The 14,824-nt window shown below is 43.4% G+C and overlaps 1 protein-coding gene across 2 annotated transcripts in view; it reads right to left on the bottom strand.

Moving 5' to 3' along the window:
* SNX25 (sorting nexin 25) overlaps nucleotides 1-14,824 on the bottom strand; it is a 1,900,476-nt gene that overhangs the window by 1,002,114 nt on the left and 883,538 nt on the right. For both annotated transcript variants that reach the window (XM_069631510.1, XM_069631509.1), the window contains exon 5: nucleotides 12,887-13,073. In XM_069631510.1, the coding sequence (XP_069487611.1) occupies nucleotides 12,887-13,073 (187 nt within the window). The remainder of the gene's footprint in view (nucleotides 1-12,886; nucleotides 13,074-14,824) is intronic.

Raw genomic sequence — 14,824 nt, 5'->3', positions numbered from 1 at the left:
CCCCAGGCCTCCTGAATAAGGGAACTCACGGGGGCTTGAGTAGTGAAGCTATAACGCTCACCTGATTCCCGTAGAGACGCCGGTCTTGACTGGGCGTATACCGTATCTTCAAAGGTGATGTGTAACACACGGCTGGCTCTTTGGGCTGGACCTCTGTGCACTGTATGTCTGGCTCGAAGGGTAAGATGTCTTAGGTAAGTGAACGCCGTGCTCTCCATCTGCCTCGAGGCAGGGTGCTGTAACCAGTTTCTTCACTGGATAAGGGGAGCAGGCCTCTTGACTTCAGAGGACTGCTGTCCGTCGTTTACTGCACGAACGGTAAGTTTCGAGTAATTCTAATGTCTTTAAAGTCTTTAGTAATGATGTCTCTTGTTTTGCAGGGTTCCGGCGATGGCGGATGGCGGGCTGAAGTGAGTTGAAGATGGAGCCCGTGTGATGAATAGAAGCGCCTGGAAGCACGTAAGTAAGCGCTTGTTGCCTGCTTCACGATGCGCTATAACTGTCTTTTTATTTTGCAGGTACAAGTTCGGGGCGGCTGCAGGGTGCCGGAATACCCACTGGGTTAGATGTGGAAAGGAGTAATGGCACGTGAGTATTAAAGTTCCCCAATGTCTTTAAACGCACCTTGTTTTGTCTTTCAGATGCAGGATGCAGCGCCGAAGGCTTCCGGAGCGCACGAAGAGTAGGTAAGCCTTTGTCTTTCAGATGCCGGAATGCAGCGCGAGGCGTTGGTGACAGCCGATGGACCAGGTAAGTGAAGAGCTGTCACTGAAGACCGTAATGCTAACCTGTTCTTTCTTGTCTTTATAGGTGTTGCTGAAGACTGGATTCAGAATGGTAAGCCTTTTTCCTTAGGCCCAGGATCAGATGCAGAAGACACGATGAGCGTTCTGCTGCTGAGGATGCAGAATAGCGCAAAGCAAGATTCATCCATCGGGTGTGGTTTAAATAGCCTCCTGTAGTGCTTAGGTGTCTCCTTCCACAGCCACGCCTAGGTAAGAAAAGAGTTCCTGCTTTCCAGAAGAGTTCCAGTGTTCTGAATCTAGGGAGTGGCTCCTGCCCCACCCAACAGGAAAAGTAGTTCCAAACAGAAGAGGATCAGAAACTCAACTGGCAGGCAAGTAAGCAGCATGGTCTGCTGCAGGTAAGTCCACCCAAGCATTATGAGCCCGGCGCTTCCAGCGCTGGGACTGGGCATATTTATGAGCCTGGTGCCACTGGCGCCAGGACTGGGTCCAAAAGGTCCCAATTGGGACTGGTTGGCACTCGGAACCTGGGTTATGGATCTGCTTCCAAGGGAGTTGGGAAAACCCTGACCTTTTGGAAGCAGAGATCATGACAGAAGCACCCTCAGATTTTTCACAATGGACTTCCACCAATAAACCCAACTTGAAAGTCTGCACAAGTACGTCAACAGTTAATGTTCTGTTATGTCTTTGGGATGTGGCTTGAGGGGTTAAGTAGGGGGGAGAGAAATATAGGTTTAGGGTTTAAAAAACACTTGGCAAAACACATTTTCTTAGTCAGTGGTGGTGTGGTTATCCAGGTACTATGGTGTGGATCAGGGTGTTTACATATTGCATAAATGGAGGTTAGTAGACCACATATCCACGGCTTAAATAATTCTATACAACACAATCTAGAAGCATCCTTACTTTCATAAAAAATGTGAAATGTCATTGTTTCTCATCGCTTTGTGATCGTACAGGTAGCTATGTTAACCTACATGGAGTGCTGAAAGGATTGAAACTTCTGATAGTTCATATTTATTGCCCTAATATTGATGACCCTGATTTTTTCACTATATATTTACAATCTGAGAGAAAACACCAGATATCCTGATGATATGTGGGGGAGACAAACATGATCTTAGGCACTCATCCCAACTGCTCCAACACCACCACTAGGTAGACAAGTCTGCTCAGGTTTTATTAGATGGTATGTCTAATTGAAGCTGGGTGGGTGTTTGGAGAACCTTTGACATAAATGATCGGGAATATACTTTATATTCATGGATCCACAATATGCTATTAAGGATTGATAATTGGATTTTATCTAGTTCATTTTTGTACAGGTAAAAGATGACTCTATACTCACTGGAAACTGGCCACCTTCCTGTGTCCTTGAGAGATGGTGGCAAACTTCTGCTTAAGATCGGTAAATCCCCAGACGAGCGAGGATTCCATCGCTTTCTTTCGCTTTGAAATGTTGACACTAAAATATTTACATGGGGTATTGGTGTCTAGGCTACAGCCATTTATGCCCTTCCTACTCCACCCAGATCAGCCGGGATTCATCCCGGGACGCTTCATGGCATCACATCTGAGGCAACTTTTAAATATATATCAGATTGATCCAGGAGGGGTTCCGCAGAGGCAGCAGCTGTGATGATGAAAAAACGTTTGACTCCATCTAATGGAACTTTCTGTTCTACATTATAGTGGTATATGGCTTTGATCCCTGTTGTATGGCATGTATCGGAATATTGTACACTCGATCAATGGCCTGCATTAAAATGAGTAGCCAGGTGGTGGTTGTCAGACCTTTTAGATCTGCGCCTCACTTGAGGAAATGACTATACTCTACTTATATAATGTATTCGGGAAGGCTACGTGTCTCTGAGAGAAAGCCCACAGCCAGTAGCTCAATATATTATATTTTGAAAATGTTGTTTCTCAGACATGCACACACCCAATTCAAAAGTCAACAAAAAAATAAAATGGAAGTCATATGACTGACAATCAAGTATATTTAATGAAAAAGGAATCTACTTATAAAGTGTCTATTTGAGTATAAGGTCAAAAGCAGTTTCCTTTATGATGCAACATCCAAGTGTGCGCACTTTATGCAGACCACCGTTGTACTTTATTGCTTAGGCTGATAAGAAGCATAGCGCATGTCTGTTCCCATTTCTATTCTGTGCGGATTAAGCTTTGACTTCACAAAAGCAAATAAAAGTAAAATAAAATCAGCTTTGGATGAAAAGGGGGTTTGAAACGTGGCGATTAATGTGGAACAGGAATTGTTAGCCCATGTTCAACTTTTCCGCTTGGCAAGCCAAGCCACGAGATTAGCTGCATAACGCACTGCCTATGTTGCACTTAAACCTGTGCCCACTATATCTACATTTTCAAACAGTCAGAGTATGTCTTATAACTTCTACAACATTCTAAACATTCTGATTGTCACTGGAAAACCCGCACATGTAGCTCTGGTGTAGGTCTGTGCAGATCTTAGTGGCATATACCGTATTTCGGTAGGCAGGGATGGTATTTCTAAAAGGCATAAAGATAGCGGAGTGTATCGAGTGTGTTGCCTGTGTCTGGCGAGTCTTTCTGCCATTGCCACTGCAAGGAGAGGAAAAGGAGGAGCTTTGCCATAAAACACCCGACCCCGCCGGAGCGGAGCATAGCGGAGTGTATCGAGTGTGTTGCCTGTGTTCCCTGGTGGTCTGTGGGGGCGTGGACAGTGAGGAGTAACATCACACATCACCTCGGAAATTGGCGAGCCGGTAAGAGCGGATTAGCGCAGACTGGAGTGTGTGCTGCTCCAATTAAAAATAGCTGCGGGTGCATGTGAGGCCGGGAGTCTGTTGAATGAGGACAGTGACAACGGTGAACACCGGCGCTCAAGCGAAGCGTAGTGTGGCATCTGTAAATGCTAATACAAATGTACCTATCCTGCACGCCGCTGCAGCGAGGATCCCGCAAGTGGAAATTAGAGACTCGGCCCCGCCTGTTGCACCTCTCCCCCCCTCAGTACCACAATCTTCATCTATAACCCCAGAAACAAATAGTAGGGAGAAGGGAGGAGGTGTAGGAATAAACAGAGCAGCGCCCGAAGTATGTGATGCAAGGGGGGTCAATGAAAGCACGAGTAAGCTTGGTAGTGCGAGCGAGGAAGAAGCGGAGGTTGGGGTTGATGAGGGCGCCGCGAGTGAACAACAAACACGTAAACACTCACACCCAACACAAGCCGAGGATGTGATGGTAAAGGAGATATCGGCGGTAGTTGTGAGTGACAATGCAGGTTCTGTGAAGGAAAGATGCATTGTAATGGTACATCATACACCGACGCTGAGTAACATCCCCCCCTCTCGCCAGCTACTAATCCTCTCTCAGCTCGAACTGTGTGTCCGACCATGTGTGACACTGGGTAAGGCCGACTTATAAGAGGGGTACAGCCGATCGGGGTGCCTCGACAGGTGCTCATCTAAATCATAATGTTAGTGTAAAGCATACTGAGAAAATGCAAAAAGACAGGAAATGGGATCTAATTCCGGCGAAAGAAGCTCAGGTCAGAGTTGCTGGAAAGAATATATCCAACCAGCAGCAATGACAAATGGTACGGGAAGTCCTATAGAGGAGCAAGCATCCTCGAGGCTCCTACAAGCGAGGCCGGAGGTGACAGTCCCAAGGATGGTCTTTTGCTACAAGGATCCTCTATCTTCAATATGTGCATCGACTATGGAGAATATATCAAATTCAGGGCCATCTTTAAAAATGTTGGCATGGACTAGAGTTGCAGCAATGCACAAGCCAGAACCTAAAACTCTAAAAACAGTGAACACGATCGCTACACCACCATTCCTGAATGAAACAGAGGGCCCAAGTCCCCCTCTACAAATAATGATGAAGATCACAAATCCGGTAGAGACAATGCTAGAGATAAATGAGGACTGGACAAGACCTGAGGTCTGGAATGAAAGAACTGCTGAGCTAAACTCTCCTAAAATAATACCCCGAAGATATTCCTTGGGGATCGCTGATCAACTGCTGAAAGATCTAGCAGCAATGAATTCCAAATTGGCGCAACCACGAAAACCCTCCCGAGCAAACTCAAGCGAGAAAACAACGCCACAAGTTGGGTGGCTATCAAACAAGGACCGGAACATTGCTGATATCTTGAAACTTGAAGCAAATACACCAACGTTTGAGACGAAAAATGATGAAATTGTAGTTTCTCAAAAGAGAGGTAGAAGAAACATAAGCTCTGATAGCGAAACAGAAGGCTTGTCCAAAAGATTTAAAGGGAGATTAGGGGAGAACGGATCCCCTCTGCTCAAATGCCCAAGAGAGCATATTGAGAGCCAGTCAACCTCTGAGTCTGAGTGTGAAGACAAGACACTACGCGCACACAAAGCGAGTCACCAGCCGAGTCAAGCATCAAATTCTAGTGAAGTGAAAATCTCTCATGACAGCGCCGCCCTCTTAGGGTTGGTTGTTGCAAAATTAAGTCCGATTTTGATATCAGCCACAACAATAGCTGTGGTGCCTTTGATGAAGTTGTACGAGAATCTAAATAAGAATTGCAGTGACCAAACTACGCTAATAGCACTATTCAACTCAAAAATCATAAAACTGGAAGCCGACCTAATGGAAATGACAGCACAGGTCGTTATGACAAGAGGAGGCAACGAAATCTCTTTAACAGCCTTAAAAGAGTCTCTAAAAAATTCAGCGGAAGATAAGAGACTCCTGGCGGAAGTCACAAGACAGGCCTTGACATTGTTACAAAATGAACGTAAAGACAAGGATGTCGCGGTTACCAAATGGCAGCCCAAGAAAGAGCTTCCTCCAGTCGCTACATTGTCAGAACTGGGAACAGAGGCTACTGGTGAGAAGCCACTTATTGATAATCAACTCAAAGAGAAAATTGAGAAGAATAAGAAGGCATCTCCATCTCAGAATTGCTGCTATGTAAATGAACTCACCATTAGCAAGGTGTCAAGTGTAACCCCCGAGAAAGGACTGAATGAAATGGGCAGTCCAATGAATATGGGTATACAAGCAGTTTCAACTTCCATGACGATACCAGTAAAAGCAAATTCATTGATCACTTCTCAAAGTGAAAGAGAGAACGGAAATGGTGTTAACTCCCCAATAATCGACCTGACTGACCTAGATAAAAGCAATGCTCCCAGCACAGTGAGTGCCGAGATTAGTTCTAAATCACCACCACCAAAAAAGAATGATTCAGAGTGGTTTGATATATTCGAAAACCCGAAATCGCAAGTGAGCAGTGAAAAACCAAAGAAAGGTCTGAAGGCAGATCAGAAGCAGAGTAATGGTAACAAAAAGACAAAACCTCAGCAAGCACAAAAGAACAAAAAGCTGAGGAGCTCAGCGAATTTCTATAAAAATATCAAAGCCCTGAATATTACAGTAAACAACACAGAGCAAATCACAACAAAAAATAAAAACAACAACAAAGAGGTTGTGCCAGACGGGGAAACCGAAACTTTAGAGAATCTCAAGCAGAGAATAAAGAATCCCAGCCAGGAACAATCAATAAATCAAAGAATAATAGTGCTCCCCTATTGATAGATGATGATGAGGAAGATTCTGAGGAATTATTGAACCTGTCAACTTACAGCACACCAGTTGACGAAGGCATGGAGAATAAAACCACGACTGAAGTAAATCAAATAAGTGAGGATAAAAGTGGCCAAGGTGAGACCCCAGTTGACTTAACTGGTCCACGGGTGCCAAATCACGAACATGAGAAAGTGTGAGACGACCATCTCAGAGGTAAAAAGTGGTCTCTTGGCCTCGATCACCAATGAAAACAAACCCTACCAAAGAAAAAGAAAGTGCAAAACTTCAAGAAACCCAAGTCTTCTACACGCTTGAGGAAAAACGTGTGATAAGCATGCTGAAAGCGAATAGTGGGGTGTTGTTCCCGGTAGAAGCACAGATCAAAACAAAGGAGGCTCCTCCAAAACACAATTTAAACCTAGAGCCATTGAAAGTGGCCCGAGCACTGCTACTAAATTAGATGGGGCTAAGAGTGAAAAGCCAAATAAATCCAACCAGCACCAGCACCCCATCCCCAATTCCAACCTTAAGACGCCAGTAAGACTCCAACCTTTCAGAATACTGGTGGAAAAGATTGAATCCAGAAAAAGTGATACTCCACTAAACAGGTACACCATATTGCAGATATTCCAAAAAATCCCGGTTTTAAAAAGTATAAAAAGTGCACAAATCAATCGGGTTGAAATTATAACAGACACAATCCGGAAATTTGTCCTGCTACACATCACGGACAAGAAAGATGTGGAACTGGTCATGATGTGCGAAAGGCAGTTATGGGAGGCTGGCTACCAAATATATGAGGTGTACAACACTCTGGTGGGAGTTGAGTCTGATAAATTAATGGAAAAAAAAGTGACAACAGAAAAAAGAAAGAGATGCCCGGCAAACAGCCCTGCAATAGCAGGTGTCTGTGATGAGGCTCGGAGAAACGATGAAACACAATCAAGGGAAGGAGATGAGAATTCATCTTGCCCATTGAATGATACAAGATTGAATGAAATTAAAATAACTATAGAGAATTGGCAGGACAATAAATCGGCAGAGTCTATGAATGAGTACCCGAACATCCAGGAAGACAAGGGAACAAAATGGGCATGGTTGGCAAAAAGTTTAAATGGTTCAACGAAGAGTTAATGCCAGGAGAAAGTGATAAAGTTAGTGATAGCCTCTTGGAACACAAGAGGATTTTCTCACCTTTTGAATTCTACACCCGAAAGTTTAGGAAAGGCTGATTTGATATGCCTGCAAGAAACGTGGCTCGCGAATATATACCTTAAGTGGTGGGCTTTGAAGTTGCAATAAATCCAGCTATTAGAATGACCAAAGGACGTCCAATGTCGGGCCAATTAACCCTAATTAAAAGAAAATGCGGTATGAGAATCAAATCAGCTTTAAATATTTCACCATTCGTGCAGAAAATTTGTGTAGAACCTGCAAGCCAGTCAGAGTTGAAGGTGCAGGTGATTCACCTTCTAAACGTCTACTGGAACACAACGCCGAAAACACACCAATAATTTTAAGATGATCTCCTAGACGCAATGGACTTTAACATGAAAATAATAGAACTTGACCAACCAAAGGCTGCTGCAAACTCCAAAGAAAGATATAACGGTGAATGCTGGTTAAAAGAAATGTCATATAGGAATCTGACAATGTTGAATGGAACAACGCGTGGAGATATCCCAGCTAAGCCAACCTGGTGAAGAGGTGGTCAAAAATCTATATTAGATTAAATCTTTGTATCGAACAATCTGGTTCAGGATATAATCTCCTTCGAGGTGAATAGGTCAAACAAAAGTGAGCATAATATTGTGGTTATGGAATGGAAGATGAACAAACCTGCTCAGAGGAAACAATGGAGACAAGGAGTGTCGTTGGTCCCAGGGCGGAACAGATTGCGACTTAGAAATGCTGACATATCGGCGGTGACAGAAACTCTGAAACAGTACCAGGAACGGGGTTGGTCTGATCTAATTGAATACCAGCAGTTCTTAGAGATTTATAAAACTCAAAAGGGCAACCATATGACTAAACCTGGGTATCAAAACCATCAATACGATCCTGATGTTGCGAGAAGAAAAAGAGAGTTGAGGAAATTCATAAGAAGAATTGGTGCTGCAAACCTAAGGAATGACAATAGTCAAGTTAAAAAGGCAAAGAATAAATACATCAATTGGTGTAAACAGCATCGGGCTATAATGGAACAACAAGATGCCGAGCTAATGCTGAAGGCTCTAAACCAAAGAAACTCCAAAGGCTTTTGGGCTATAATAAATGAAGTATCTAATTCCGAAATGGCAATAATATCAACTATGGTACCTGAAAAAGAGTGGGCATGTCACTATGAAAAATTATTCAAAAAAGAGAAAAATCCCGAGTACCACAAATTTTCAGTGGAGCGAACCCTGGGAAATCGAAATAGACAGAGAAGACATTCGCGCAACTATTAAAAAAAGCAGTGCCTCGCGCGCCGCCGGGCCGGATGGCTTGTCGAATGCAGACTTAAAAGAGAACATCGACGAGTGGGCAGACTTCTGTGACATTTTGTTCCGCTCAATAATTAAAGAAGGAAGGATCCCTGTGTCATGGAAATCTGGGATAATCGTACCCATCTTTAAGAAAGGAATCCGCACGGACCCTGCTAATTATCGGCCAATAGCCCTCTTAGATGTAGTGGGCAAAGTGTTTGCAACACAACTATTGGCGCAACTTACAGCATGGATCCGAAAGGAGGAGATTTACGATGACCGACAGTCTGGGTTTGTCAAAGGGGTAGGCTGGGGCGTAAATTTACTAATGCTGAACCTGCTAAAAATTGATGCAATTAGATCTGGCCAAAAAATATATCTTGCATTCATTGATATGTCGAATGCGTTTGATGGAGTGGATAGAGAAACACTCTGGTACAAACTTATGGAAAGAGGGTGCAATAAAAGCCTTATCCAAGCCATCAAAGAGCTATACTCAGATACTTATATCCAAGTCTGTTTGGACCGAGAAGGAAACTTAACGAACCCCATACCAACAGAGAGGGGTGTAAAACAAGGCTGCCCATTAGAGGCAACCTTGTTTTACTTCTACATATCCGAAGTAGGCACCGCTTTAGCAAATGTTGTGTCATTTCCACCGCGGATGAACGGAAGTCTGATAAACCATATCATGTATGCGGATGACATGGTGATCTTAGATCGTATACCAATTGGCCTTCAACGAAAATTGACAGCGCTAAGAACCTTTCTGGAAGACCTGGGACTGGAGATTAATGCCGCCAAATTGGAAATTTTGGTTCTAGAAAACAAAAGAGGAGGAAAATCCAATAGGTTTAGTTAGACAAGGCTGGTCGCTTGGTGAGAAAAAGCTGAACAAAGTCCCATAAACAAGGTACCTGGGAACAATCATTAGCTCTAGTATTAATGACGCTCCGATGATGAAAAAACTTTTAAACAGCTGCAAACAACTGACTGCGCAAGGAATGATAATCCAAAAAAAATATGGAAAATTTTCATGTGATCCAGTACGAAAATTCTACCAGAGCAAAGTCTCGCCAATTCTAACCTATGGAGCTGAGAACATGTTTGGGTCCGAATTCAAACTATGGTCATGATGCGAAGGCTTTTTCTGGAAGAAAATTCTCCAGATCCCTCAAGGGACGCCAACTGCGAGTGTCCTGTTTGAAGTAGGGATGTCGTCACTTAATGCAAGGATCACTTGGAATAAGCTATCACTATTTAGGAAGACATGTGATGAGGCAAATCTACCTCCTTTCAAAATTTTGAGAGAAGAGATGAATCCAAAGAAATCAGCGCTAAACGAATGGAAACAACAGTGCAAAGTGATCCTAATTCAACTCGGAACAGACTAACAAACTCTTTGATATAATCCAGACTCTGTGAAAAAGAAATTGTTGGATTGTGATTGGATCGAAATAGCAGAGAAAAGATTGACCCATAAATCCATGCAAAATCTACCACCAGAAGCAAAAAAACGAAATACGCTTTCAAATTACCTGAGGCTAGCACCTTGCAAGCGTTTAAGAAGGTTGTTCCTAAAGTTCCGATTGAATATCTTTGAAACAAAAGAAATTCTGAGTCACCGATGGATGATCCCGATAAACAATACAAAATGTAGAATGTGTGCTAAGGACGAGGAAAACTTAAAGCACCTGATTCTGTATTGCACGGACCTAAGGATCCAACGTGAGAATTGTCTGGGTAAATTGAGGAGCTCATACCAGACGTATAACGCTGGAGAATGGTGGAAACATCTGCACATCGGGGAAAGCAAAAAGTTGATGTTTGGCATGATGCGATTTTTGGAGCAAATCCAATTGGAGACAAGATCCCCTCATACTTGTAGCGATGCCGCAGAGTGCGAGAGGAAAGAGACTTGATGTTTTAAATGAAAGACTCATAAGATAAGTAGCAGTCTAATTTTTGAGTAAAGTAATTTGTGATCATCAGAATGATGAAGGAAAAGGATTGATAAGAAAGATGAATGATTTTAGAGAATAGGAAAAATGCTATGTTGACAAGTTTTCTTGTCTTTTTCTCTTTTTTTTTCCTTCTTTATGTGTATCTATTTTCAAAAAGTTTGTATAAACTAAATGAAATTAAAAAAAAGGCATAAATTCATTTTCAAAAATTGAGTAGCAGTTTGCGAATTAAAATGTTCTTGATTAGCAAACAAACCTATAAGATTAGCAATGTTGTATTTCTTTTTATTGTCACCAGAATTATAGGAACCCAGCAGAGCAGTGGCCTATTTGCAAGGTTCCCTTTTTTAATTATGTAGTTCTGTGATAAATTACATTATCTAAATACTAGGACAATTCCAAAAAGGCATTGATGGAGGTGGTTTAACCCAGCTCTTAGGACTGCTCATTATTTGGAGAGCAGTAACAAATCCCGATATGTCACCATGCACTCAACATGCGCATTGGCAGCATGGTTTCCATCTAGAACTACGCCATGGAGAGGTGCAGTACCTTTCTGTTTAGGCATATCTGCGACTGGAAAAAAGGAATAAATAAAGCAGACTTCACTCAACGGGGCAACGGGTATCGCATCGGAGCAAAGCATGCATCGCGTGTCACAGATATTACAACAGTCAATAAAAGGTACAGTAATCCTGTATATTCATCAACATCCGAGACCTCTGGTATATGTTTTTTGCTTTATTCAACGTCCCTAGAATATTTGTGAGAATGTAAAATGTGCGCACACTTGAGTAGAAAAGTTTGCACATGGCATGCTTGTCACATGTTTGATGGCTTACATCCAACGCCTGCCCTCTTCACCACCCTTTCTGATAGTCTGAGCCTCTCTTACAACCTCTCAAACAGTGAAAATTGTTACCGGACAAATTGCGCGTGCAATGCTGGTGTAAGGTGGCTACAGAGCGTACCTGCATATACAGCTTTTGGGCAGCTATTGATGGTGGGTATGAGCACCCAGGAGGGCAGTGGTCTGTTTCTGAGTGGGCTTGTTCACACAATTCAAACTGACCAGGAAAACCCCAGCGTTGAAGTCCTTGCACGTGTGTTCCCTGGGCGCCCGTTGGGAATAACAAAGGGACAAGCATGCCTGTCGTGTGCAGGGCTCAGCTTAATAGGACACATGGATCCATCACTGACAATTACCCCAGCACGACACGTCACGCTTGCGGAACGGTCCAACAGACGTTTTATTGCTGAATTAATTGAGTGACGCTGGCAGCTTCTCTTCATCAGGGGCATGTTACAAAAAGTATAGCTAGTCTTAAGGGCTCCTAATAAACAACAGATCCTTTTGCCATGTTTTCTGTATTCATGTAATCTGCATTTGATATTGTAACTCTGGCATGTGCGGGACCCAGCAATGATGGGATGAATATAGCACATGACAAAAACAGCAAGCGAAAGCACTGTATCCTTACAGGACATCACATACCTTACCCAAAGCAATATTTTGCCCACCAACGTGTCAAAAACCACCTTTCACCCAAAACTAAAAATGATATTTTTGACTAAACCTCGTGTAGCTTTGGTTGAGCTCTATTGGTGGAAGTGGGTTTCTGAGAGAGGAATTTGTGTTCACGTGCTAGGCATGTGATGTATCAGTTTGGACGGCAAGCCTGTGCAAGCTACACACGTGCAAGGTACACAGGACATGAGCGGCATAACGCTGCACGGGAGGGAGGGGACTTGGAAAAAAGCTAATATGATATTTCTGTGGTCGAGACAGGGGGGAAGGGCAATTCTTCAACAATTATAAAGTCTGAAGAGGTTTATGGGACTTTATTGGTGAATAACAATGAAAGTTCTTCTGGCTATGGGGATTTGCCCCAGCAAAAAAAAAGATGGGGTTCACGTGGAAGTGTGTGTTTAAGCATTAGCATGAGGGACAAGGGTGTGCCGATATAAAATAAAAGCAACAACATGTATGAACAGAGCAGGTAATTCGATATTTTGATGTGCCAAGCTTTCATTTCTACATTTGATAATTTTAAACCTGCATATAGAAACTTGCGGATTTAGGCAGATAGAGAACACGGTTTGACTGCAAGAGTTGCTATAAGTGAAGATCGGGTACCTTAGTTGTTTGAGGAACTCAATATCCGAGCTGCTGTTAATGAGCTTGACGAACTCCTCATAAGAAGGAGCGTACGTGTAGGCCTTCTTGTGGTGCTCATTCACCTGCTCTCTGTACTCCAGCTGGGCGAGCAGCATTTGATTAATGTAATCTGGATCACTCAGCAACTCCACCACAGGCTTCAGCACTGAGAAAACAAACACAAAAAAACAGTCATTCACAAACCCATAGCGTGCATATCTATCTGCCACTAAACTGAGCCGCACAAGCCCATCCATGCTTCATCATACCACCAGAAAACATCACTTAATTGCTCAAATGGAGGCAATCGCAGGCCACGTTCAGCACTCTGCATATGCCAAATAAAATACTGCACAAATCAAGCACTATTTTGCTTCGGTAATGTGAGTGCACTTATTGTGACTACATCAGAGTAATTCAGCCTCTTTTTAGAACGCATTATAAATGACTGCATGAAGAAGTGAAACCTTGCTTGCGTTTGTAGAACACCCAATATAATCTGGTCTCCATGTGCTGAAAATGCTAGGTCAGGCAAATATATCTTCAGCAAGGTCAGGACTGTGCTAAGCTAAGGTAAACTAATAAGAACTGCTGACTCATTAAAGGAAGCAGCTGTTTCTTTCTTTGTGGCGAAAGAGACAGTACGACAAAATAAAAGTTACAAAGTTACATTGCCAGCTGTGAAGAAAGCCATTGTCATAGTCCGGATGATGGGGTCGTGGGTGCCCTGTGGGATCTGGGGGGGTCCACAACCCGCTCCATGATGGAGGAGGATTCCCCCAAGCTCCTCAGACCAAGAACCCATCACTTTCACCCTAGGTACTGACAGCTGCTGGTCAATCCAGAATAGTGTGCCTGACAAGACAGAGAAAGGCTTCCTGAGAACTAGATATGCCAAATCCGATGGCTCAGGAACTAGCCCTTGTGAAGAGAAGCCAACACCTAGGGTCGTCTGAACAGAGGTAATAAAAACAGGAAAATATGATCCACTGACCACAGAACAGTGGAAAGAAACAGTAACTCTGCAGCAACCGTGAAAACCCCTTTGCTAGACAAGGGAGGTGATTATTGAGGAGGTTGTGGAAGAGGCCTAGCTCCGCTTAAGATTGAAACCCCAAGAAGGTATAGGAAAGAGAATGTAAGCAGCTTCCAAGTAGGAAAGTCTAACATCTTTGATCCCCAGTTCACGCTTTGTTTTTCTTCACAAAGACAGAACGCCATGGCCTTGGAGAGCCATGGATCCCCTCCATGAAACTCAAGCCTGGGAAAAAATAAGTGTCCTTGTCGTTTCGGCTTGCGTGTCCTTGCACACTGAGCTCACGAAGTGAAGCGCAGAATGGAGGAAAACGCAATTATCCAAAGTCACTTACACCCGTTGCCAACACATGTAACACAGGGCCTTCTGTATCAAAGATGATGCCTAACCCTAATAAATCATTAGCAAGCGGGCCTGCGCAAGGCCACGCTCACAGTTCAAAGACGACTGCAAACGTTCCTTAAGTGAGCGCCATCAAACCTCTTGGCTACTGGTGGCTAACACTTAAGACTTGTCAAACACAACCATCCAATTGGAGAGACCACAGGTGGATGAAGTGGGCAGTTGGAAAAGTGGAGTGTGTAAGGCAGAAATTGGAGGCAGAAGGGGGGATGATGTTTCTGGCAGAGAAGCAAGAAGAAAAGCGGTAGGAGGTGGTGAAGGAATAGTGCAGTTTGGAGGAGGAGGCGAGAACAAGAGAAGGAAGAACGAGAAAGAAATACAAAAAGAGAGAGACCCAGACAACGCTGGTAGAGGAGGGAGATTACATTATGCAGCATTGAGAAGTTGAAGGAGTTGGAGTAGAGCCAGTGTTTGGCGCAAGAGGCAATTCCGCCTGTGGGGAAGGGATGAGAGCAGATGATTAAGCCAAGAAGGAATAA

Source organism: Ambystoma mexicanum, chromosome 6q, assembly GCF_040938575.1.
Source record: "Ambystoma mexicanum isolate Mex_15411 chromosome 6q, UKY_AmexF1_1, whole genome shotgun sequence".
In the NCBI taxonomy this organism is placed as follows: domain Eukaryota; kingdom Metazoa; phylum Chordata; class Amphibia; order Caudata; family Ambystomatidae; genus Ambystoma; species Ambystoma mexicanum.
Note: the sequence above shows the minus strand (reverse complement) of the source record. Positions and strands in the feature narration are given on the sequence as shown.